The sequence below is a fragment of the Coregonus clupeaformis genome, chromosome 33 (genome assembly GCF_020615455.1).
Source record: "Coregonus clupeaformis isolate EN_2021a chromosome 33, ASM2061545v1, whole genome shotgun sequence".
Taxonomy (NCBI): domain Eukaryota; kingdom Metazoa; phylum Chordata; class Actinopteri; order Salmoniformes; family Salmonidae; genus Coregonus; species Coregonus clupeaformis.
The window spans coordinates 38246287-38273358 of NC_059224.1; the positions used below are offsets into that span (position 1 = coordinate 38246287).

A 27072-nucleotide genomic window follows, 5' to 3' on the forward strand; every position below is an offset into this window, starting at 1 on the left:
CAGACGTGACAGAGTCTGGAGACGCCGTGGAGAACGTTCTGCTGCCTGCAACATCCTCTAGCATGACCGGTTTGGTGGTGGGTCAGTCATGGTGTGGGGTGGCATTTCTTTGGGGGGCCGCACAGCCCTCCATGTGCTCGCCAGAGGTAGCCTGACTGCCATTAGGTACCGAGATGAGATCCTCAGACCCCTTGTGAGACCATATGCTGGTGCGGTTGGCCCTGGGTTCCTCCTAATGCAAGACAATGCTAGACCTCATGTGGCTGGAGTGTGTCAGCAGTTCCTGCAAGAGGAAGGCATTGATGCTATGGACTGGCCCGCCCGTTCCCCAGACCTGAATCCAATTGAGCTCATCTGGGACATCATGTCTCGCTCCATCCACCAACGCCACGTTGCACCACAGACTGTCCAGGAGTTGGCGGATGCTTTAGTCCAGGTCTGGGAGGAGATCCCTCAGGAGACCATCCGCCACCTCATCAGGAGCATGCCCAGGCGTTGTAGGGAGGTCATACAGGCACGTGGAGGCCACACACACTACTGAGCCTCATTTTGACTTGTTTTAAGGACATTACATCAAAGTTGGATCAGCCTGTAGTGTGGTTTTCCACTTTAATGACCTCCATGGGTTGATACATTTGATTTCCATTGATACTTTTTGTGTGATTTTGTTGTCAGCACATTCAACTATGTAAAGAAAAAAGTATTTAATAAGATTATTTCATTCATTCAGATCTAGGATGTGTTATTTTAGTGTTCCCTTTATTTTTTTGAGCAGTGTATTTCAGACATACTATGTAAGCGTGTATTCAGACCGTTTATATTATACCTCAGTGGTTCAGACATGAACAAGGAATATTGGACATGAAGAAAAAAGTTTAAGAGCGTGGCATTGTGGGACTTTTTAAAAAAACCACGTAATTTCCACTGGCCATAGAAGGCGTACTCTGCCAACCCAAAGAAGGGAAAACAAAGCATATTTTGCTCAGCTAGCTGTAATATGTTTAAAAATGGACCAAATAGAAAGCTCAACTTCCCCTACAGCTGAAAAGGATGAATATGCGAAGAAAGAAGTATGGTGTTTGACACGAGTCGGGAAAGATTTGGACTGGCTCCGCTTGTTCGAGAATACAGAGGTAACTAACGTTAGCAAATTTCGCCGCGAACCAAACTGGTTGAATGTACATTTTAGTGACTTGGCTAGCTGTTTGGTGCTAAAGTTGATATAACTGGAACCTCAACCTACTAGCTAGTTACCTACTAGACTGCTTGCTAAATCACTATAGAACGCGCAATTGTAATATCGCAACAAAACTGATTCGATTACATTACACAGGAGTCAAGACCTGTGTTCGAATACCCATGCTAACATACTGTATGCTACATACTTAATGAGTATATACTACATACTATTAGTTCATTTTAGTATACTGTAAACGAACGGTATCCTTTCAGTTGAACGTACTAGCGCTTCGCCTGTCTACCGGACGTTGATGCTGTTGCTATGCAACCTCTTGCTAGCTTGTTAGCATAAGAAATTACTAGCCAGACATTTTACGACTTCGGGTGTGTTCTTAAATTCAATCTGGAGGGCCAGAGTGCGCTCTTGGCTTTCGTAAATTCAGAACGTTGTCTGTTTGTAAATTCAGAACGCACACTTGAGCTCTGGCGGAGGAGTAGGGTTGATTCGAGCGTTCTGACATTACAACGGCAGTCAAGCACCCAACCCAAGCTAGCTACTTCCAGACACAAATGAGAGAACACCTCAGTCTGACCATTTTACTCGCCCTGGCAGAGCTGGTTAGGCAGTTTTCATGTTATCCAGAGCGTTGGTGACTGTAACTGTGCTGCTGGCAACAATTTAATAACGTTTTTTTTTGTCGATGTTTGCTGACACCGGCCATATTCAACCGGTGTTGAGTGTTTGTAAATTCATCAGTTCTTCTGTGCTCTGCATTACACTCAGACTAGAGTGCTCTGAAATCCGAGTAGATAGCCAGAGCGAATGTACGAAAGCACCCGAATGTCAATTGAGAACGCACAACGACTATACCAGCTAAGAATGAAGGGAATAATCAAGTCAATAAACGTTGGGTAGTTAGTTAGTTAGCATATATTTAATATACTGGCACGTTTGATGTATTAGTAGCCAACTAACGTCAGGTAGCTAGCTAACATACCGGTACATAGTGCTGTAATGATATGCTATGTGATTTGTAAGGATATCGTAGCTAACAAATTATCAGCCAACATAACGTGTAGGTAACTTATTTGAAAAGTCATTACTTTATTACATTGCTCAACATTTTCTTAACATTTGGCATAATTAGTTAAAGGAATGAATTTGTATCCGCTCTCGTTGGTTTTCGGCTGTATATTTAACGCCATTTTCATAAAATCTGAAAACTGAAGCCACGGCCGGAAATAGTGTCCACTGCTTGTATACTTCCTATTTTGACGAATGTAGTACGACAACTTTTGGTTTACTACCGATATCCATACTATGACCAATAAGCAAACTATATACTCCATTTACGTCACAAATAGTGCGGTTAGTATGAGTATTCGAACACAGCTAACGATTCTTGGGATGGGGGAGTTTAATATTCTCAAAACCTGTCTATTTGTGGAAAAGTCACCCTGATTAATTATTTAGTAATAGCCCAGTTTACTTATTTAGTTATGGCGCTGTCTACATCTAACGACTTTATTTTATTATTATTATTTTAAAAATATTGAACTTTCTTTGGAATGGCAAACCAGACAAAATGAAACGGGCTTATTTATATAATGAATATGAATTCGGAGGGCAGAAATTATTAGATATTAAAGCATTGGACCTCTCACTAAAGGTTTTAGTCATACAAAAACGGAATTTAAATCCGAACTGGTTCTCTAGCAGATTAGTAAAAGTGGCTCACCCTGTGTTCAAGAATAACATTTTTCCCTTAATTCAGATTACCTCTCACTTTCGGTTATTTGAAAATGAAATAATCTCCAAACTATCGCTATTTTTAAAACAAGCAATAGAAAGCTGTTTGCAATTTCTGTTTAATCCACCAGAAAAGACAGAACAAATATTATGTGGTTAAACTGAAATGTACTACACAATAAAAAAAAAAAAAAAAAAAAAAAAAGATATATAGATATAGATATAGATGTTGGAACATTGCTGCGGGGACTTGCTTCCAATCAGCCACAAGAGCATTAGTGAGGTCAGGGACTGATGTTGGGCGATTAGGCCTGGGTCGCAGTCAGGGTTCCAAATCATCCCAGAGGTGTTTGATGGAGTTGAGGTCAGGGCTTCCACACCGATCTTGACAAACCATTTCTGTATGGACCTCGCTTTGTGCATGCGGGCATTGTCATGCTGAAACAGGAAAGGGCCTTCCCCAAACTGTTGCCACAAAGTTGGAAGCATAGAATTGTCTAGAATGTCAATGTAGCGTTAAGATTTCCCTTCACTGGAACTAAGGGGCCTAGCCTGAACAATGAAAAACAGCCCCAGACCATTATTCCTCCTCCACCAAACTTTACAGTTGGCACTATGCATTGGGGGAAGGGAGCGTTCTCCTGGCATCCGCCAAACCCAGATTCATCCGTCGGACTGCCAGATGGTGAAGTGTGATTCGTCACTCCAGAGAACGCGTTTCCACTGCTCCAGAGTCCAATGGCGGAAAGCTTTACACCACTCTAGCTGACGCTTGGCATTGCGCGTGGGGTTCTTACATGCTGACTAGACCGGGCACGCGTCATCGCGCGCATGTTGATTTTGTCCATCCACACCAGACGCGATCAGGACACGCAGGTTGAAATATCAAAACAAACTCTGCACCAACTATATTAATTTGGGGACAGGTCGAAAAACACAACATTCATGGCCAATTAGCTAGCTTGCTGTTGCTAGCTAATGTGTCCTGGGATATAAACATTGGGTTGCTATTTTACCTGAAATGCAAAAGGTCATTTTTTTCTGGGTCTTTTGTAGAATTTTTACCTTTTTTGAGTCTCACAAAATCGTGTGATTTTTACTCCGACAATTAATCCACAGATAAAAGTGGAAACCTAGTTAGTTTCGAGTAATCTCTCCTCCTTCAGTCTTCTTCTTCTGTGGACTTTATATGGCAGTTGGAAACAAACTTTAAGGTTTATTACCATCACCAACTGGACTGGAGTGTGGACCTCAGTTAATTTTTCAATCACCCACGTGGGTATATGCTCCTAAAAACCGATGAGGAGATGGGAGAGGCGGGACTTGCAGTGCGTCAAAAATAGAACAAAGTTCTATTTTAGCGCTTGGCTACGCAGACGCTCGCTATCAGTTTGGATGAAGTGATTGAATAACATGTATGTGTACATTTATTTTGCAACGCTTGCGCACTTAAAGCAAGCGGTTTGGTCAGCATGTTAGGCTTGTGTGCGGCTGCTTGGCCATGGAAACCCATTTCGTTAAGCTCCCGACTAACCGTTCTTGTGCTGACGTTGCTTCAAGAGGCAGTTTGGAACTCAGTAGTGAGTGTTACACCGAGGACAGACTATTTTTACACGCTACGAACTTCAGCGGTCCTGTTCTGTGAGCTTGTGTGGCCTACCACTTTGCAGCTGAGCCGATGTTGCTCTTAGACGTTTCTACTACACAATTACAGCTCTTACAGTTGACTGGGGCAGCTCTAGCAGGGCAGAAATTTGACGAACTGACTTGTTGGAAAGGTGGCATCCTATGACGGTGCCACGTTGAAAGTCACTGAGCTCTTCAGTAAGGCCATTCTACTGCCAAGGTTTGTCTATGGAGATTGCATGGCTGTGTACTCGATTTTAACGGGTGTGGCTGAAATAGCCAAATCCACTAATTTGAAGGAGTGTGTGTGTGTGGAAAGGTGTGCATTCGGAAAGTATTCAGACCCCTTGACTTTTCCCACGTTTTGTTACGTTACAGCCTTATTCTAAAATTGATTAAATAAAACATTTTCCTCATCAATCTACACACAATACTCCATAATGACAAAGCGAAAACAGGCTTTTTGAAATTCTTGCAAATGTATTAAAAATCAACAGAAATACCTTATTGACATAAGTATTCAGACCCTTTGCTATGAGACTTGAAATTGAGCTCAGGTGCATCCTGTTTCCATTGATCATCCTTGATGTTTCTACAACTGGATTGGAGTCAACCTGTGGTAAATTCAATTGATTGGACATGATTTGGAAAGGCACACATCTGTCTATGTAAGGTCCCACAGTTGACAGTGCATGTCAGCGCAAAAACCAAGTCATGAGTTCGAAGGAATTGTCCGTAGAGCTCCGAGACAGGATTGTGTAGAGGCACAGATCTGGGGGGAAGGGTACCAAAAAAATTCTGCAGCATTGAAGGTCCCCAAGAACACAGTGACCTCCATTATTCTTAAATGTAAGAAGTTTGGAACCACCAAGACTCTTCCTAGAGCTGGCCGCCCAGCCAAACTGAGCAAAACTGCTGCAGTAAGTGTATTTTTTAAAAATTTGAAATAGTATTTCTTGCTGATACGAAACATAAGCATATGTTTCGAAAGCCGGTTGGAAAGCGATGATTATTTACTTTTCTAAACTTTAGAGATACACTTACTGTAGCAGTTTTGCACAGATCCATACAGCCATGGCTGCCTCCATCCAACAAAACTATACCTGAGTGAGTTACGCTTACCCACACTTGTTTGAGGCATGCTAGATAGCTAATTAGCACAGGTGGTTGCGTCTTGTCTTCCATCCGTTTTCCGTAAACAAGTGCTGTAACATGAAGATATGGTCGTGTGGGAACACTAACCCTATAAGGGTGTGTAGTAATTTAACCTTGCTACGCCACTGCTTTTAACTATAATTTAAGTGTAACTAGAAGAAATCTAAGATGTGTCAAATAAATGTATATCCAGCTCAGGGCTCCAGCTATGCATTTGGTTTGCTAACTTGCTAGCTAAGTGGCTAGATGTCAAGCTTCTTGGTTACAGAAGCTTGATCGAATGTACAGTTGAAGTCGGAAGTTTACATACACCTTAGCCAAATACATTTAAACTCAAATTTTCACAATTCCTGACATTTAATCCTAGTAAAAATACCCTGTTTTAGGTCAGTTAGGATCACCACTTCATTTTAAGAATGTGAAATGTCAGAATAATAGAGTGATTTATTTCAGCTTTTATTTCTTTCATCATATTCCCAGTGGGTCAGAAGTTTACATGCACTCAATTAGTATTTGTTAGCATTGCCTTTTTAAATTGTTTAACTTGGGTCAAACGTTTCGGGTAGCCTTCCACAAGCTTCCCACAATAAGTTGGGTGAATTTTGGCCCATTCCTCCTGACAGAGCTGGTGTAACTGAGTCAGGTTTGTAGGCCTCCTTGCTCGCACACACTTTTTCAGTTCTGCCCACACATTTTCTATAGGATGGAGGTCAGGGCATTGTGATGGCCACTCCAATACCTTGACTTTGTTGTCCTTAAGCCATTTTGCCACAACTTTGGAAGTATGCTTGGGGTCATTGTCCATTTGGAAGACCCATTTGCGACCAAGCTTTAACTTCCTGACTGATGTCTTGAGATGTTGCTTCAATATATCCACATAATTTTCCTTCCTCATGATGCCATCTATTTTGTGAAGTGCACCAGTCCCTCCTGCAGCAAAGCACCCCCACAGCATGATGCTGCCACCCCTGTGCTTCACGGTTGGGATGGTGTTCTTCGGCTTGCAAGCAACCCCCCTTTTCCTCCAAACATAACGATGGTCATTATGGTCAAACAGTTCTATTTTTGTTTCATCAGACCAGAGGACATTTCTCCAAAAAGTATGATCTTTGTCCCCACGTGCAGTTGCAAACCGTAGTCTGGTTTTTTAATGGCGGTTTTGGAGCAGTGGCTTCTTCCTTGCTGAGCAGCCTTTCAGGTTATGTCGATATAGGACTTGTTTTACTGTTGATATAGATACTTTTGTACCTGTTTCCTCCAGCATCTTCACAAGGTCCTTTGCTGCTGTTCTGGGATTGATTTGCACTTTTCGCACCAAAGTACGTTCATCTCTAGGAGACATAACGCATCTCCTTCCTGAGCAGTATGACGGCTGCGTGGTCTCATGGTGTTTATACTTGCATACTATTGATTGTACAGATGAACGTGGTACCTTCAGGCGTTTTGAAATTACTCCCAAGGATGAACCAGACTTGTGGAGGTCTACAATATTTTTTCTGAGGTCTTGGCTGATTTCTTTTGATTTTCCCATGATGTCAAGCAAAGAGGCACTGAGTTTGAAGGTAGGCCTTGAAATATATCCACAGGTACACCTCCAATTGACTCAAATTATGTCAATTCGCCTATCAGAAGCTTCTAAAGCCATGACATCATTTTCTGGAATTTTCCAAGCTGTTTAAAGGCACAGTCAACTTAGTGTATGTAAACTTCTGACCCACTGGAATTGTGATACAGTGAATTATTGTCTGTAAACAATTGTTGGAAAAAGTAAGTGTCATGCACAAAGTAGATGTCCTAACCGACTTGCCAAAACTATAGTTTGTTAACAAGAAATTTGTGGAGTGGTTGAAAATGAGTTTTAATGACTCCAACCTAAGTCTATGTAAACTTCCGACTTCAACTGTATTTGTATTTATTTAAAAAAATTGCCTTGTCTGTGCATTCGTTAATACCGTATACCCCGGTATGGTACAGAGACGGTATGAAAATCTGGATACCGCCCGACCCTATTTCTCGCAGGTATGAAAGATAAGTTCCTTTATGTTTCCAAAAATGTACCGCAAGCGACGCATGTTAAACGCTCACACCAGTAGAAATCCACATTTTCCAGCTGAAAGAAGATGGCCAGATTATACAAAAACGATGTAAGTCATAGTTTTAGTCAAAGTATGATATATTTGGGCTTGAAGTGAAAACCGAACTGCCCGCTTAATCTCTTTTGCTATGAAATGACATGTACATTATTTTTCTCATACGTTTAGTTTCAGGGGCTGGGTTTTATTTGAATAGTACCTCCCACCAGCATGGCATTGTTATTTATTCAGAATCAACTGCAAAGTGTCGCGGCGCAAGTAAGCTGAGCAGGGCAGGCCCTGGATGTTCTGCCGCCCTAGGCGAGACAAACTGCCGCCCCCCTCCATTCCCCGCTAAACTATGTACAGCAGTGGTCGGCAATCGGTTTTGCCTTGGGTCAATTTCTTTCTCCGCTAAAAGTCAAAGGAACAGAACATAATAGCAGTCCAATTCATAGGCCTACACTACAAATGAAACACACTTTTTTACACATCTGGTTAGTAGGCTATCTAATCAGTTCAATGTCAATAACAGCCTAATATTTTCAATCTGATTACATTGATAAAATCTACAATGCGTCGATTTTAAATTAAGTTTTTTGTATATTTCTGTGTGCGTTGATTGGGTAAAAACACCTTGCAATCAAAAGAAAAGGTTGGGCTGAAAAAGTTTCACAAAGGTGGATAATGAAAAAGACCTTTCAGGGAAGAATGGACAGAGAAATAGGCATTCTTACCATATTCCTCCAATGTCAAACCAGAGTGTCTTGTTTGCAAATAATGAAATCTTAGACATCCTTATGAATCTAAGCATGGCACTTTCAAAAGTTACCTTTCCACCCAGAAAGACACTACCGACGCAGAAAGATGTAATCTTCAACTGCTGGCTACTCCATTGCGTAACCCAACAACTTAAGTGCTTCCCTAAAAGCTGCCTGGGTTTTAACAAACATGTTCTGTTTTCAGAAAGTAAAAATCTCAATATGGACAGAATAGCAAATTCAAATATTTTGTCTCTAATATTATAGGTTGCAGCTCAGCTTCAGAATGTCATAGAGAGGATTCAGTATATCCCCATATGCATCGGAGTCAAGTCTTTCGCAGGCATTTTTAAAGCTTGTTTTTACCATAAGGCATCATTGAGTTAAGCATTGTTATAGAACGCTTTATATAGTCTGGATACTTTTTTATGTATTTATTCCAAAATATAAAGCTAACAATAGGAGTCCTTTTTGCCCTTTTCTTTATCAAAGGGTATGGGATACCCTCATTCAATTCGAGCCCTAGCTTTAACCAAACACACCAAGCCCTTCCCAGACGCGGAGGTATTTAAGGAGTGCATGCAACAGTATTGGAGGATTTGGCTATACCGTCTATGGATAGCATAATTGTTTGTCAAACATTTAAGGCTACCACTTTTTTGAATAGGAAGAAATAGGCTCCAATTCTATGATTAGGCCCATACATAATGTTAGTTCGCGCTTGCACATATAGGAGGTCCCTTACCGGGCAGAAAGGAATTTTACTTTAACTCCTGCATCAGAGAGTTACAATGTTGCAATCACCATGCAGCCAACTTCCTATAGTAAGAACGTTTCTTACTAAAAATATGACACCTGTTGTCACACATGGCACGACCCCACAATTGTTACAATAAATATTAAACTTTTATTTAACATTTAACATCCTTTAATATTCCTGTAGAACTGTAAAGAGTGCGATCATTTGAGCTTTGGAAACAAGTGCTTTCATAAATGCATGGCGGGCCATATTTCGCTGGAGCAGTGTAAAATAAGCTTTCTGTCAAAGACCCAGCCTTAACGAATGTTGTTTATTTATATATTGAATTTGAATATCCAACATCAGTTTCAGCATTTCTTCATTTCATGGCCCGGCTAGAGTGACTTCTTTTCCTCTTCTGTGGTGCTGCATTGCAGTCAGCGACGTTTTCTCTCAGTAGCTGTCCATGGTCCTGAAATCAAATCATCTGAGGGACACAGAGGGAGAGAGAGAGCGAGATTAGGATGTAGTCTATTTAAGTCTAAAAATTACAGAGTAAACAGGCGATAGATAATTGTGTAATCTTCCAAATTACTCTGTGATAGAATTAATGCGAGTGTGTGATCAATGCTTACCTTTTATTCAAAGACGAGTTGACTTGCCTGGCCTTCCTGGCAGCAAAAGCATGCACTACTTCTTGGAGGGTGATTTTGTAACGCACGGGTGTCATAGCCTCCACCTGGCTCTCCCATCTCATCTCATGGTGCTGAGGGATTTCACTGTGAGCCCATCTCTTACGTACTCTTTCAGCAAGTCCCAGCGGTGTGTAGATCCGGATAAAATGTATAAATATCTTGGATGGTGTTAACTCAGCCGCCTCCAAGCAACCCAATACTGCATCAGGGAGAAGAAGGTGCGCTCTGCAATGGCACAAAAAAAGGCCCTCTGATATCCTGCACTCGCTTTTGAAATCCGCTGTGCATCCCCCGCATATTCACCCTGTTGTCATACCCCTGCCCTCTCATGTCCATGATGGCGATGCCATGTAGTTTTGAGATGAGCAACTCGGTCATGCCCGCCCCCGTTGCGTCAAGCAGGTCACTAAACTCCAGGAATTGCGCTCTCGTGAGCACTGACCGATCATCCTCGGTTGAAACCAAACGCACCATCATGGTCATCTGCTCTGTGTTGCTCTTGTCTGGTGTGCTATCAAATTCTAGAAAAATATTTGACTGCTTTTAGCTCACTGCCGACTGTCTGCTAGATCTGTCTTGTGCCAGTATGTCAATGATTTCTGGATTATTTTACAGAGGTATTGCACGTGTTTCTTTTGGTGTGCACTCTCCTTACATGCTCCTTCATGATTCCATCAAAGATACCCAGCATTTCCACAAACTTCAGAAAGTTCCCATTATTTGGCTCGTTCAGCCTGTCGGTGGTCCCACGTAGTGCAATGTTCTGGGTGGCCATTACGCGGATCAGGGCTATTAGCCTCTGCAGCACCTGCTGCCAGTGGAGAATCTCTCTGTCAATAGCCCGTTGGGCTTGGGCATCGATAGTTTGCTTGGACACCAGCCTGATCTCCAGCTCCTTCCACCTCTGGAATCTATCTAGGTGGTCATGTGACTTCTCATGCGAGCTGAGGAGGTGGCACAGATTGTTCCAGTCCCTGGTTCCATCTCTGACCAGCGCAGATTTTCACTCGTGTGAAAAATGTTTGCCGCAAAAAAAGAATGCTGCATCGTTTAGCTTGGAATAGACAAGCCATGGTCTCTCCACTCTCTCCTGTTCGCCATCCTCCTATTGTAGTGGGCCACCGAAAATATTTGTTGCCTCATCTCTTGGGAAATTCCCCTCCTTATCCTGATGTGGCCCAGCCTGCACTAACATGTCCCGTAAAGATCCATTCATATCTTTTGGCCGCTCACCAGGGTCTTTTATGTTTTTGGTCTGGGAGTCGGATTTAGCAGCAGCACCACTCATCGGGAACATGGAGTGACGAATCTGAGTTCGGGTCCCAGATAGTAGGGTTGCTTGGAGGTGTGGGCTAGGCCTGGTGCGACCACCTGTTCTTGTCCACCCAGAGAGCTGTCATCATCGGTGGAAGTGGATTGCTCGGACTCCTCCGGTTTGCTGCTAGAACCACCGAACGGGGGCTCGTCTGTCTCGGTAAATGAACGGCCTGTCCTCGGAGGCTTGTTCTCCACACCGGCTGATGGACATTGCTGCACACTGGTACATTTCTGCAGCGAATCTCTTAAGCTTAGAGGTTGTGCCTCTTTTCTCATTATTTTATATTTTTTATATTCGCTTCCTGATAGTTTTTGTCTCTTAGACATGGCAGGAAATTTGGTTGCAAATCTCTATAGCTTACTTTTAGCTGAAATTATTTCCACCAGTAGCTAGCTAACGTTAACAGGCTAGGTTAGGCTACTGCCGTAATCACTAATCGTCTTCGTCACACGCACACATAAAAAAAAAAGTTAATTGTCAGATTCATTTGTATTAATGTTTCACAATTGGATAATCCCATAAAAACACACACATATCACCATAGCTACCAAGGATAGTGGGAGTGAACTTCGTGAGAAGTGGGAATGGGGTGGGGGTGGGAACTGCAGCAACGGCTATGAGCTGGTGGCTGGGGCGCCGCTGGCGGTGTAGTAGCCAATCAGGGGCGCCGTAGGGTGGCAGCCAATTGCCAAAATGCCGCCCCAAATTCAAGTGCCGGACTGCCTAACCTTGCCTAATGGGAGGGCCGGCCCTGGAGCTGAGCAATATAATAGATCATCTTTGTCTACAGCAAGATGGTTGATACATTTTACATTTTAGTCATTTAGCGGACGCTCTTATCCAGAGCGCCTTACAGTTAGAGTGCATACATCTTTTTTTTCCTTTAAAAAAAATAAATGAATATGTTTCACTCTGGCCGTTTACCATTGAAAGAAATTGTCAGTTCCGGTCTACTTAACGGGGTGGGTCTCCCATAGACACCAATGCAATAGCAGCTGGGTCTGGTCTGCTTAGTTAATTGACATTCATTGAACCAGAAAAAAAACTGCGAGTGGGGTCTCTTCCGTCTCTGGCTACAGCTTTTCGGTGTAGCCTACACTTGGCTGCCTGAGCCATGGAGCAAACTAAAATACGGGTGCAAACTAATAAAAAAACATAATACCATTTTTATAAATAGTAAAATGATATGATTGCATTTTAGAACTCCGCTCCCCCGTCGCCCCAAAATGAATGATTTTGACCACTAACGTTTTAGGCAAATTCGTTTTGCATGGCCCGGTATGTAGGGGTTGCTCATTTTCGTTCCATTAATCTTAAAGAGAAATCTCCACCCACCTGGGGCACGGGGCCATGCAAAATGAACTCACCCATTGCTTCAATAGTTAGGCTATCCATATTACCGGAGCTTCTATTCTTTCTATTTCTATGGCAGATTCACGGACACAATTTAGATACAAAGCTAGCTAGCTTGCTGAAATGATATCAGAGAGAACAAAGAATATAGCTATTTGAAAATGTCTGTGTGCATGTCCAATGATGTCTGGAATCTGACAGTTTCACTGGAATTATCAAGCAGCAAAAGTCAGACAAATGTCAACCCTCAACATGTCAACAGCTCGTATAGGCACGGTTTAGCTGAGAGGTAGGCTGGTAGTCTTTTTCTGAAATAATTATTTTCGCTTGACTTACATTATTCCTGTCTTAAATGGTGCTCACACAACTTTCATTAGCTAGCTAAGGTTAGCATGCTAGCTAGTTGCACTGACAGCTGTCAGTCAATGCCTTATTTGTTGTAATTTCTCTACTACACGTGGAAATCACCACAACGTTGCCACCCCCAATTCCTGAATATGTATTAGCAGCCAGCGTCAGTCTTCGAAGTGGAACCTAAACGAGAATTTCAACTCTAGGACAGGATTTACACGAAATAGGTGAGGCAACTTCCTCTGAGGTGGGTCTTTTAATGTTTAGAGCAAGCGTCGGGGCTCTTAAAAAAAAAACTTCCCCGGTCAGAAGATGCTATCGTCAATAGGCAATAAAGCAGTTAGCCATGGACTAGGCTTCTCATTCATAGACACTAACTGAGTAGCCTCGTATGTGTACAAATGAATAACACCAGTCGCAGTTCTCACAAACCGAATGTTGGGTAGCTAACTTTTGTAGTGCTAGTTCAAGACACAAGCCACCTTGTTTAACTAGCAAACATTACAATATCATCACATCTCTTATCTATGATAGCAGAGTAAGATTCCAGAGATTTCTCTGTCTGCATATGCTGTTTCTTGTAAACATTAGCTATGCCAAAAATTATAACAGGAGCTACTGTGAATCAAATTCTCTGGCCTACGCTCCACTCTTGTCTCAGGTTACAATTGGACGTGGCTTAAATGTCACTCACCAGCTCGTGTCCCCAAGCTGCCCCCTAATGATATCCAGACTGCACTGTATGTTCAAGCAACGAGACGACGGCCAATGGACAGTGACCGACAAGAAGGTACAGCTTCTCCATGTATCCATTTTTAAATGAAACGGTGAGTCTGTTAATAAGCTGTAAGCAGTTTACATTTGTTTTTTTTCTAGAGCCTTAATGGTGTGTGGGTGAACGGAGAACGAATTCCTGTGGATAAAGCTCAATTGCTGATGCTTGGTGACTCGATAAAGCTGGGAGTGCCCCTTGTTGGCACCAAAGTGGAGCATGAGTACATACTGATTCGGCAGCGCCTCGAGGACATCAAACCCTACCTAGCGAAGGGTCCTAGTGAAGTTGCCTGCACTGCCTCCAGAACCAAGAAGACTAAGAGGAAATTGAACTCTGATGAACTGGAGCCTTCGACCTCGTTTAAATCCAAGCTCTACCTCTGCTCTGCCACAGACAAGCCCCGGGAGAGGCCAGGAACCAGGGAACGGGAGGAGGCCGGGCCCAGCGTGCAGCAGGGTCAGAGGCTGGAGTCGCCTCCAGAGGGACTCAGCAGTCCTATCAGGAATCTGTCCAATTTACAAACGTACGTATGTTGCTACTAGTGCTTCACTCATGTCTAACCTCTTGGACAGGTTTTATGTAGTAAAAGTGAATATCTCTCTCAATTGTCAAAAAATCTGCACTCCCCTTTGTCTGCACCAATTGGAAAATACTTGACAAATAAAACGATATGGTGGAAGCTTATCATTAGGTTGGCTTTCAGCAGGTAAATCATTTTAGATCAGCGCGATGAATGGGGGGAAAGGAGGACTGATTTTTTTGGGGGGACAATACAACTCTATGCACAAGGACTACTTTCAACAATTTCCACAGATTTTGCAAAAACACATTTACTGGAAGAACTGTGCAGATGCAAAGTTTGGTAACAGAATTTCAGTAAAATCTCCCTTAGTTTGTGACAACGTTTTCCAAAAGCTCTGTTAAATGTCTGCTCTGAATTAAGATTCAAAGATGTCTGAAAGAATCGTGTGTCGACTCTGTCATGACACCTCTTGGTTATTGAGCTACTTTGAGTGAAGTGGATTTACACCTGGTAACGGAATTGCATCATGGGTTCCTGGTCTGTACTGTACAGAAATGCATAATTATGAATATAATTCTCTTCATGGCAATATAGACTGATTAGGTACACAAAAGTAGAAATATGCAATATCCTCCTTTGCATATGTGGGTATTATTCTACACAGTGGCTATTTTAATGAGCTCCCCCCAAACAAGACCAAATTTCGTTGGTCCGAACCAAATCTGAAACGATCATGGTTCATGTGGATGTTTCAGAAGTTTGGACATCAAAATACAGCACAGTAGAGCTTAGTACAGTACACGACAGAACAGTAGAGTTTGTACAATACAGTACATTATACTGTACTCAAATCTAGTGTGCTCTACTGTACAGTACCAGACTGCACTCTACTGAACTATACTCAACTTTTTTTTACTGTACTCTACTGTACTCTGCTGTCCAAACGTGTGAAACAGACTTCTACGATTGGACTAAATCTGAACCAACAATGGATGTCTATGTATTTAGATCAAAACGGCTGTATTGGACCTTTTTAAACTTACAGAAGGCAGAAACATTTCTCAAAAACTAAATGTAAGTGTTAAGATTAGTTGGAAGCAGTCTTTACTGTGTTTTGATGTATTTCTAATACATTTTAAAGGCCCAGTGCAGCCTAAAATCAGTTTTTCCTGTGTTTTTATATCATATTGAACAACAGCTGATGAAACTAACACTGTAAAAGTATATCAAAAAATTGTTCAGTGTTTATTCCCTGATAGTTGCTGGTTGAAAATACAATCTACACAGGACCTGCTAATCAGCAGGTTTGCATGGGCGGGAGTTTCGGCTTTCCATGGTATTTGTATTTATTAAGGATCCCCATTTAGCAGCTACTCTTCCTGGGGTCTAGCAACATTAAGGCAGCTATATACAATTTAAAATATTACATTACATTTCATAACACTTTTCACAACGCATTAAGTGTGTTCCCTCAGGCCACTACTCTATCACATATCTACAATGCAAAATCCATGTGTATGTGTGTGTAGAGTGTGTGTCTTATGCGTGTGGTGTCTCTTCACAGTCCCCGCTGTTTCATAAGGTGTGTTTTTGTTTTTTAAGATCTGATTCTACTGCTTGCGTCAGTTACCTGATGTGGAATAGAGTTCCATCTAGCCATGGCTCTGTCAGGGATCATCAACTAGATTCAGCCGCGGGCCGATTTTGTTTTAAATATATTTGTTTTATTTTATAATTTTTTCTTGAGCTGATGGTTGCAGGGCCGGAACATAATTACAAATCATTTGTAGACTGCAAATTGACCGCAAGAAACCCAAACAGATATTTTTGACTAAAACATAATAATTTCAAACCTTGCTTACATTTGTATATAATCACGTGTCTCTCTCTTATGCGTGGTAATACTTGGGAATAGATTTCTTAAATTAAAATCAGTTGGAGCTGATTTCCTGATGTCCAACAATGATTTAAAAAGAAAAATGTATTATTATAATGTTTTGGCTCAGAAAACTTGGGGGGGCCAAATAAAACCTGCGGGCCGCCAGTTGGGGAACCCTGCTCTATGTGGTACTGTGTGCCTCCCATAGTCTATTCTTGATTATGGGATTGTGAAGAGACCTTTGGTGGCATGTCTTGTGGGGGTATGCATGGGTGTCCGAGCTGTGTGCTAGTACTTTAAACAGACACCTCGGTGCATTCAACATGCCAACACTTCTTACAAAAACAAGTAGTGATGAAGTCTATCTCTCCTCCACTTTGAGCCATGAGAGATTTACATGCATATTATTGTTAGCTCTCCGTGTACATTTAAGGGCCAGCTGTGCTGCCCTGTTCTGAGCCAATTGTAATTTTCCTAAGTCCCTCTTTGTGGTACCTGACCACATGACTGAACAGTAGTCCAGGTGCGACAACTAGGGCCTGTAGGACCTGCCTTGTTGATAGTGTTATTTGAAAGGCATAGAAGCGCTTTATAATGGACAGATTTCTCCCCATCTTAGCTACTGTTGTATCAAAATGTTTTGACCATGAGTTTAAAATCCAGGGTTACTCCAAGCAGTTTAGGCACCTCAATTTCCACATTATTTATTACAATATTTAGTTGAGGTTTAGTGAATGATTTGTCCCAAATACAATGCTTTTAGTAATTGTTTTATTTTAAGACCTAACTTATTCCTTGACACCCATTCTGAAACTAACTGCAGCCATACAGTGAGGGAAAAAAGTATTTGATCCCCTGCTGATTTTGTACGTTTGCCCACTGACAAAGAAATGATCAGTCTATAATTTTAATGGTAGGTTTATTTGAACAGTGGGAGACAGAATAACAACAACAAAAATCCAGAAAAACGCATGTCAAAAATGTTATAAATTGATTTGCATTTTAATGAGGGAACTAAGTATTTGACCCCCTCTCAATCAGAAAGATTTCTGGCTCCCAGGTGTCTTTTATACAGGTAATGAGCTGAGATTAGGAGCACACTCTTAAAGGGAGTGCTCCTAATCTCAGCTTGTTACCTGTATAAAAGACACCTGTCCACAGAAGCAATCAGATTCCAAACTCTCCACCATGGCCAAGACCAAAGAGCTCTCCAAGGATGTCAGGGACAAGATTGTAGACCTACACAAGGCTGGAATGGGCTACAAGACCATCACCAAGCAGCTTGGTGAGAAGGTGACAACAGTTGGTGTGATTATTCGCAAATGTCAATCTCCCTCGGCCTGGGGCTCCATGCAAGATGAGAACGGTGAGGAATCAGCCCAGAACTACACGGGAGGATCTTGTCAATGATATCAAGGCAGCTGGGACCATAGTCACCAAGAAAACAATTGGTAACACACTACACCGTGAAGGACTGAAATCCTGCAGCGCCCGCAAGGTCCCCCTGCTCAAGAAAGCACATATACAGGCCCGTCTGAAGTTTGCCAATGAACATCTGAATGATTCAGAGGAGAACTGGGGGAAAGTGTTGTGATCAGATGAGACTAAAATCGAGCTCTTTGGCCTCAACTCAACTCGCCGTGTTTGGAAGAGGAGGAATACTGCCTATGACCCCAATAACACTATCCCCACTGTCAAACATGGATGTGGAAACATTATGCTTTGGGGGTGTTTTTCTGCTAAGGGAACAGGACAACTTCACCGCATCAAAGGGACAATGGACGGGGCCATGTACCGTCAAATCTTGGGTGAGAACCTCCTTCCCTCAGCCAGGGCATTGAAAATGGGTCGTGGATGGGTATTCCAGCATGACAATGACCCAAAACACACGGCCAAGGCAACAAAGGAGTGGCTCAAGAAGAAGCACATTAAGGTCCTGGAGTGGCCTAGCCAGTCTCCAGACCTTAATCCCATAGAAAATCTGTGGAGGGAGCTGAAGGTTCGAGTTGCCAAACGTCAGGCTCGAAACCTTAATGACTTGGAGAAGATCTGCAAAGAAGAGTGGGACAAAATCCCTCCTGAGATGTGTGCAAACCTGGTGGCCAACTACAAGAAACATCTGACCTCTGTGATTGCCAACAAGGGTTTTGCCACCAAGTACTAAGTCAAATACTTATTTCCCTCATTAAAATGCAAATCAATTTATAACATTTTTGACATGCGTTTTTCTGGATTTTGTTGTTGTTATTCTGTCTCTCACTGTTCAAATAAACCTACCATTTAAAATGATAGACTGATCATGTCTTTGACAGTGGGCAAACGTACAAAATCAGCAGGGGATCAAATACTTTTTTCCCTCACTGTAAGTGTTGGAGTAATTTCAGTCACTGTAGTAGCTGACTTGTAAAGTGTTGAGTCATCTGCATACATAGACACACTGGCTTTACTCAAAGTCAGTGGCATGTCTTTAGTAAAGATTGACAAAAGGAAGGAGCCTAGACAGTTGCCCTGGGGAATTCCTGATTCTACCTGGATTATGTTGAAGAGGCTTCCATTAAAGAACACCCTCTGTATTCTGTTAGACAGGTAACCCTTTAGCCACAATACATATGTTTTTCCAGCAGCAGACTATGATCAATAATGTCAAACAAAACAGCTCCCACAATCTTTTTATCAATTTCTCTCAGCCAATCATCAGTCAGTTGTGTAAGTGCCGTGCTTGTTGAATGTCCTTCCCTATAAGTGTGCTAAAAGTCTGTTTTCAGTTTGCTTACAGTAAAATAGCATTGTATCTGGTCAAGCACCATTTTTTTCCAAAAGTTTACTAAGGGTTGGTAACAGGCTAATCGGTTGGCTATTTGAGCCAGTAAAGGGGGCTTTACTATTCTTGGGTAGCGGAATTACTTTTGCTTCCCTCCAGGCCTGAGGGGGCGCACTTTCTAGTAGGCTAAGATTGAAGATATGGCAAAAAGGAGTGGCAATATCGTCCGCTATTATCCTCAGAAACGTTCCATCCAAATTGTCAGACCCCGGTGGCTTGTCATTATTGATAGACAACAATAATTTTTTCACCTCTTCCACACTCAGTTTACGGAATTCAAAATTACAATGCTTTTACCTTTTGATAATTTGAAAAGTTATACTTGGATGTGTAGTGTCAGCATTTGTTGCTGGCATGTCATGGCTAAGTTTACTAATCTTGCCAATGAAAAAATAATTAAAGTAATTGGCAATATCAGTGGGTTTTGTATGAATGAGCCATCTGATTCAATGAATGATGGAGCTGAGTTTGCCTTTTTGCCTAAAATTTGATTTAAGGTTCTCCAAAGCATTTTACTATCGTGTTTTATATTATAGTTTCTTATTTTGGTTCAGTTTAGTAACATGATTTCTCAATTTGCAGTACGTTTGCCAAATGGTTGTGCAGCCAGACTTATTTGCCATTCCTTTTGCCTCATCCCTCTCAACCATAAACATTTTCAATTCCTCATCAATCCACAGGGATTTAACAGTTTTTAGTAATTTTCGTAATGGGTGCATGCTTCATAGTAACTGGAATAAGCAATTTCATAAATGTATCAAGTGCAGCTTCTGGTTGCTCCTCATTACACACCACAGACCAACAAATATTATTTACATCAACAACATGGGAATCACTACAAAACGTATTGTATGACCTCTTATACACTATATTAGGCCCAGCATTAGGAACTTTGGTTTTCCTAGATATGGCTACTATATTGTGATCACTACGTCCGATGGAATCTCTTGCACATCTTGCATTCCATTGTTAATACTAATTGTAATTATTTTGCACTATAGCCTATTTATTGCCATACCTCCATAACTTGCTACATTTGCACACACTGTATATATATATTTTCTGTTGTATGTTTTGACTTTGTTTTTTTACCCTATGTGTAACTCTGTTGTTTTTATCGCACTGCTTTGCTTTATCTTGGCCAGGTCGCAGTTGTAAATGAGAACTTGTTCTCAACTGGCTTACCTGGTTAAATAAAGGTGAAATAAAATAAATAAATACAATTTGGATACTGCTTTAAATTTACATTTCTGCACTATTAGTAAAGATGTGATTAATGCATGTTGATGATTTAATTCCTGTGCTGTTTGTAACTACCCTGGTAGGTTGACTGATAACCTGAACCAGATTGCAGGGACTGGTAACAGTTTGAAGCTTTTTCTTGAGTGGGCAGCTTGATGAAAGTCAGTCAATATTTAAATCACCCAGAAAATATAAAAAATGTTCCCTCCTCAATCTACACACACAATACCCCATTATGACAAAGCGAAAACAGGTTTTTAGACATTTTTGCAAATGTATTACAAATAAAAAACAGAAATACCTTATTTACATAAGTATTCAGACCCTTTGCTATGAGACTGGAAATTGAGCTCCGGTGCATACGGTTTCCATTGATCGTACTTGAGATGTTTCTACAACTTGATTGGAGTCCACCTGTGGTAAATTCAATTGATTGGACATGATTTGGAAAGGCACACACCTGTCTATATAAGGTCCCATAGTTGACAGTGCATGCCAGAGCAAAAACCAAGTCATGAGGTCGACGGAATTGTCCGTAGAGCTCCGAGACAGGATTGTGTCGAGGCACAGATCTGGCGAAGGGTACCAAAACATTTCTGCAGCTTTGAAGTTCCCAAGAACACAGTGGCCTCCATCATTCTTAAATGGAAGAAGTTTGGAACCACTCTTCCTAGAGCTGGCCGCCCGGCCAAACTGAGCAATCGGGGGAGAAGGGCCTTGGTCAGGGAGGTGACCAAGAACCTGATGGTCACTCTGAAAGAGCTCCAGAGTTCCTCTGTGGAGATGGGAGAATCTTCCAGAAGGAGAACCATCTCTGCAGCACTCCACCAATCATGCCTTTATGGTAGAGTGGCCAGACGGAAGCCACTCCTCAGTAAAAGGCACATGACAGCCCGCTTTGAGTTTGCCAAAAGGCACCTAAAGGGCTCTAAGACTATGAGAAACAAGATGGCACCATCCCTACGGTGAAGCATGGTGGTGGCAGCATCATGCTGTGGGGATGTATTTCAGCGGCAGGGACTGGGAGACTAGTCAGGATAGAGGGAAAGATGAATGGAGAAAAGTACAGAGAGATCCTTGATGAAAACCTTCTCCAGAGCGCTCAGATCAGACTGGGGTGAAGGTTCACCTTCCAACAGGACAACGACCCTAAGCACACAGCCAAGACAATGCAGAAGTGGCTTCGGGACAAGTCTCTGAATGTCCTTGAGTGGCCCAGCCAGAGCCTGGACTTCAACCCGATCTGACATCTCTGGAGAGACCTGAAAATATCTGTGCAGTGACGCTCCCCATCCAACCTGACAGAGCTTGAGAGGATCTGCAGAAAAGAATGAGAGAAACTCCCCAAATACAGGTGTGTCAAGCTTGAAGCGTCATACCCAAGAAGTCTTGAGGCTGTAATCGCTGTCAAAGGTGCTTCAACAAGGTACTGAGTAAAGGGTCTGAATACTTATGTAAATGTAATATTTTTGTTTTTTTATTTTATTTATTACATTTCTAAAACCTGTTTTTGCTTTGTCATTATGGGGTATTGTGTGTAGATTAATTTAATCCATTTTAGAATAAGGCTGTAACGTAACAATGTGGAAAAAGTGAAGGGGTCTGAATACTTTCCGAATGCACTGTATGTTAACGTGGGCTATTTTTTAGCACTTTTCTGCGATGCTTGATTGTTTTTGTTGCTTAACTGGGAAGCTTAGCCCAGGTAGACATGCTCATGTTATTTATGTTAGTGCAGGGTGTGAGCTGCACACAGTGGACTTCCTGCTAGGGCACACCGCCTCAGTGCTAACCGTATAACTCTGGTTCATAGCTGAATGATTACTGCATACAATAGCTGTAGGATCAGCAGAGGCATTCAGGGCAGTAAAGGGACATAATTTAAGTTACTTGCGTTGTCTACCAGCGCCCCTGGGATAATGTACATTTGCTGAAGCATTATGACAACTCCGTGACACAATGGTAGGGATTAACTGAGCTGTGCTTGGGTCATTAATAAGTCATTGTCTCAACGCGGCCTTATAATGCTGTATAAGGATCCACGAACCCAAATGATTTGGGTGGATCCTATCACCATGCAGTAAAATGGTTAATATACCAATAACAAAGAGTTCCAAACCTCTCTGCCAATAACTGCTAGTTTTCCCATTTTCCCCTCCCCTCTCAGACAACTCCCAGACAGTCCTTGCAAAAGTATTGCGTGAGAAATAGCTTTTTGCTGAAGGTACTTAATTGTTACCCAGAAAGATTTGATATTGGGATAACAGCCGCATTGGGTCTTTTTAATACTTTATTTTCTCTTGATGTTTTCTAAGACCCCTTTAACATGTATATGCCTAAACATTTTATTTATTTAAAGGTAGTCTTTCATTTGACACCCAATTTGACATGCTCCAATGAACTTCACATTTTAGTGCTCATGGGTCCTTTTACATGGAAATGCCCCAAATTAAAGTTGATTGACTGTTAGGTACAGCCAGAACATGCTGGTGGTGCGGGAGCGGATGAATGACACCCAGCGGCGGGTGGAGGCCCTGGAGGGGGAGCGGCAGCAGGACGACCCCCACCAGGAGGAGCAGGTGAGGGAGCTGCAGAGCCAGCTGGAGCTGCTCCGGGGCCAGCTTCACAGGATGGAGATGCTGGAGAGGTCCATCAGCGAGACAGAGAAGCTCCTCGAGGTGAGCCTCACTGGGAGATGACATTTATTCTCCATTCATATAAAGTGAATAAGAATGTAAACGCAACATGTAAAGTGTTGATTTCATGAGCTGAAATAAAAGATCCCAGAAAACTTCCATACGCACAAAAAGTGTATATCTCTCAAATTTTGTGCGCAGATTTGTTTACATCACTGTCAGTGAGCATTTCCCCTTTGCCAAGATAATCCATCCACCTGACAGGTGTGGCATATCAAGAAGCTGATTAAACAACATGATCATTACACAGGTGCACCTTGTGCTGGGGACAATAAAAGGCCACTCTAAAATGTTGTTTTAGAGAATTTGGCAGTACATCCAACTGGCCTAACAAACGCAGACCACGTGTAACCACGCCTGCTCAGGACCTCCACATCCGGCTTCTTCACATTAGTCTGAGACACCTGGACAGCTGATGATATTGTGGGTTTGCACAACCAAATAATTTCTGCACAAACTGTCAGAAACCGTCTTAGGGAAGCTCATCTGCGTGCTGGTCGTTCTCACCTTGGTCTTGACCTGACTGCAGTTTGGCTCACCTTCAATGGCCACTAGCATGCTGGAGAAGTGTGCTCTACACGGATTAATCCCGGTTTCAACTGTATCGGGCAGACGGTGTCATGTGGGCGAGTGGTGTGCTGATGTCAATGTTGTGAACAGAGTGCCCCGTGGTGGTGGGTTTATGGTGTGGGCAGGCATAAGCTACAGACAACAAACACAATTCCATTTTATCTATGGCAATTTCAACACACAGAGATCCTGACGAAATCGTGAGGCCCATTGTCGTGCCATTCATCCTCCACCATCACCTCATGTTTCAGCATGATCATGCACGGCCTGGATCTGTGTACAATTCCTGGAAGCTTAAAATGTCCCAGTTCTTCCATGGCCTGCATACTCACCAGACATGTCACCCATTGAGCATGTTGCGATGCTCTGGATCGACGTGTACGACGGCGTGTTAACTTCGCAAAGCCATTGAAGAGGAGTGGGACAACATTCCACAGGCCACAATCAACAGCCTGATCAACACTATGTGAAGGAGATGTCGTGCTACATGAGGCAAATGGTTGTCACACCAGATAATGACTGGTTTTCTACTTTTATTTTACACTACATGGCCAAAAGGATGTGGACACCCCTTCAAATTAGTGGATTCGGCTATTTCAGCCACAAAGTGGTAAATATTGTTTGTCCTTGGTGTAACCCTCACTAATAAGTTCCAAACTGCCTCTGGAAGCAACGTCAGCACAATAACTGTTCGTCGGGAGCTTCATGAAATTGGTTTCCATGGCCGAGCAACCGCACACAAGCCTAAGATCACCATGTGCAATGCCAAGCATTGGCTGGAGTGGTGTAAAGCTCGCCGCCATTGGACTCTGAGCAGTGGAAATGCGTTCTCTGGAGTGATTAATCAAGCTTCACCATCTGGCAGTCCGATGGATGAATCTGGGTTTGGCGGATGCCAGAAGAACGCTACCTGTCCCAATGCGTAGTGCCAACTGTCAATTTTGGTGGAGGAGGAATAATGGTCTGTGGCTGTTTTTTCATGGTTCGGGCTAGGCCCCTTAGTTCCAGTGAAGGGAAATATTAACGCTACAGCATACAATGACATTGTAGACGATTCCGTGCTTCCAACTTTGTGGCAACAGTTTGGGGAAGGCCCTTTCCTGTTTCAGCATGACAATGCCCCCGTGCACAAAGTGAGGTCCATACAGAAATGGTTTGTCGATCTGTGTTTGAAGAACTTGACTGGCCTGCACAGAGCCCTGACCTCAAACCCCATCGAACACTTTTGAGATGAATTGGAACGCCGACTGCGAGCCAGGCCTAATCGCCCATCGGTGCCCGACCTCACCAATGCTCTTACGGCTGATTTGGACGCAAGTCCCCTCAGCAATGTCTAGTGAAAAGCCTTCCAGGAAGAGTGGAGGCTGTTACAGCAGCAAAGTGGGGACCAACTCCATATTAATGCCCATGATTTTGGAATGAGATGTTCAACAAGCAGGTGTTCATACTGGCAAATGTTTGTTTTAAAGGTGCAAAAAACACAGCATGAAGAGGCGGGTATGAAAAAACAGTTGGAGGAGATGGGTTTGAAAACACAGCTGGAGGAGGCTTTGCAAGAGGTAAGCAACAGAAAACATTCAGCTCTTGTATTAAAGGTGACCTGATGTTACCATAATAATTGAGTGTAACCAATCTTGAATCTGATTTGCAATCCATATAGCAAAGAAAAGTCATAGAGGAACTTGCACTCTCTCGACAAAGCTTTGAGGACATCCTCAAGGCCAAAGACAAAGAGCTGGAGGTGACAAAAGTAAGCTACCACCAGTGTGACTTCCTCACTCAATTTAATTTCCTAACCCAGTTGAATGATACTGAAATAAATTGGTGCGGTTTCAAGCCAATGTTTTGTCTTACAGGAAGAGAAGGAGTTGGCGAGAGCTCAAAAGGAGGAGGTGGTAACACAAATGACAGAGGTGCTGGAGAACGAACTTCAATGCATAATTTGTTCTGAGCTCCTCATTCGGGTAAATCTTTTGATCAGTCTTACATCGTTCCCATTGGATAGCAATAAGTGTCTCGTACTGTGCAATTTACCTCTGTCTGGAAATATAGCTTGTGACTGGAAGATGCTTTTACTGTAATCCTAATCTCAATCTGAAATCCCAATTTTATCACAATGAAAGATTACCTTAAAGGCCCATTGCAGCTGTTTTTATCTCAATATCATATAATTTCTGGGTAATAATTTAGTACCTTACTGTAATAGTTGTACCATTCAAATGGTAAAAAAGAACCAAAAATAGCACACAAACGTCTCAAGCAATACTTTTGCTATGACTGTCTGGGAGTGGGGAGGGGAAAACTAGCTGTTATAGGCAGAGAGGTTTGGCGCTCTCTTTATTGGTCTAATAAAAGTTATACCACCTGGTGATGTCACCAGGCAAGCAAAAACTCCAATCATGCAAAACCTGCTGATTTAGAAGGTGCTGTGTAGATTGTATTTTTTAACCAGCAACTATCAGGAAATAACACTGATCAAATATTTGTGCGCTTTTACAGTGTTAGTTTCATCTGTTGTACAATATGATACAAAACACAGGAAAAACAGAATTTTGACTGCACTGGGCCTTTAATCAGAGCTGTTCGGTTTCAATCCTCTTTCATATCTCCCCTACAGGCAGTGACGCTTAACTGCGCCCACAGCTTCTGCCTGCACTGCATCAGAGAGTGGCGCAAGTGGAAGGACGAGTGCCCTATCTGTCGGCAGGCAATCCTGTCGCAGACCCGCTCGCTTGTGCTGGACAACTGCATCGATCGCATGGTGGAGCAGCTCAGCCCCGACATGAAGCAGAGTCGCCTGGCGCTCATCGGTGAGAGGTGCGTTCACCCTGGTCCTAGGTTCGCAGAGGTTGTTGAGGGGAGGCCTTGGAATTCATGGGTGGAGATGTGGTGGATGGATAGATGGATGTTTAAGTGAATTGCAGGGACCATATCCACATGGTGGAGAAACATCCGTCCATCTGCCACATCTCCACCCATGAATTCTAAGGTCGTGTTGAGTAGGGAGCAAACGTTTTGAAATGGGGGAGCTACCTGTCCAATTACAGATTTTCATTTTCCATTGCAATACAATTTGCTATGGTGTGTCCTACCGAACACGACCCAGGTCAGTGTGGGTCTATGAAAGGCTCTCATGGTGCCTTCCACTGTGTCTTTCCACACAGCCCAGCCGGAGGAGCTGATGGTGATCCACGACGACGACAGTTGCAGCAGTAACAGTGACCTCTCCATGGATAGCTTCAGCTCCGTAATCTCCTTGGAAGAGAGCAACCATTGGGGCTCCAGCGACGATTCCGATGAGGACAATGACGAGGTTTAGCCCATTTGACGTTGTTACACATTATACATTTTTTTACGTTAATTATAAGCATTTTCCTGAAATGTTCAGGCAAAGACGGTCATAGAGAATGCAGAGAAAGGGAGAAAGTCCATCCTTGCCAGGAAACCAACGCACTCAATATTGTATGACAAATGTCATTAGTGTTCATATATATTTTTTGTACAAATGTCAGTTTTCTTTGTGTTAATTTATTTTCCAATGAAACGGAATAAAAAAATGTTTCTTAA

At 42.5% G+C, this 27072-nt stretch overlaps 1 protein-coding gene across 4 annotated transcripts; it reads left to right on the top strand.

The window, feature by feature from the left end:
- The first annotated feature begins 920 nt into the window (after positions 1-920).
- LOC121566835 (E3 ubiquitin-protein ligase rnf8) lies at positions 921-27072 on the top strand. 4 transcript variants are annotated; one of them, XM_045210285.1, is made up of 9 exons: positions 921-1133; positions 13661-13789; positions 13876-14297; positions 22710-22917; positions 24975-25064; positions 25166-25255; positions 25362-25469; positions 26123-26315; positions 26670-27072. In XM_045210285.1, exons 1-9 carry the CDS (start codon positions 1008-1010, stop codon positions 26822-26824), a joined length of 1521 nt encoding a protein of 506 aa, XP_045066220.1. In that variant the 5' UTR covers positions 921-1007; the 3' UTR covers positions 26825-27072. The 4 variants fall into 4 exon arrangements, with proteins under 4 accessions (XP_045066220.1, XP_041732646.2, XP_045066221.1 ...); XM_041876712.2 differs by having other exon boundaries at positions 22716-22917; XM_045210286.1 differs by having other exon boundaries at positions 26123-26322; positions 26670-26818.

Coding starts and splice junctions, on each gene's coding strand:
- LOC121566835 (XM_045210285.1), top strand. CDS start 1,008: ATGGACCAAATAGAAAGCTCAACTTCCCCTACAGCTGAAAAGGATGAA. Junction 13,790..13,875: donor GGACAGTGACCGACAAGAAG/GTACAGCTTCTC, acceptor TTTTTTTTCTAG/AGCCTTAATGGTGTGTGGGT. Junction 25,065..25,165: donor TGGAGGAGGCTTTGCAAGAG/GTAAGCAACAGA, acceptor CAATCCATATAG/CAAAGAAAAGTCATAGAGGA.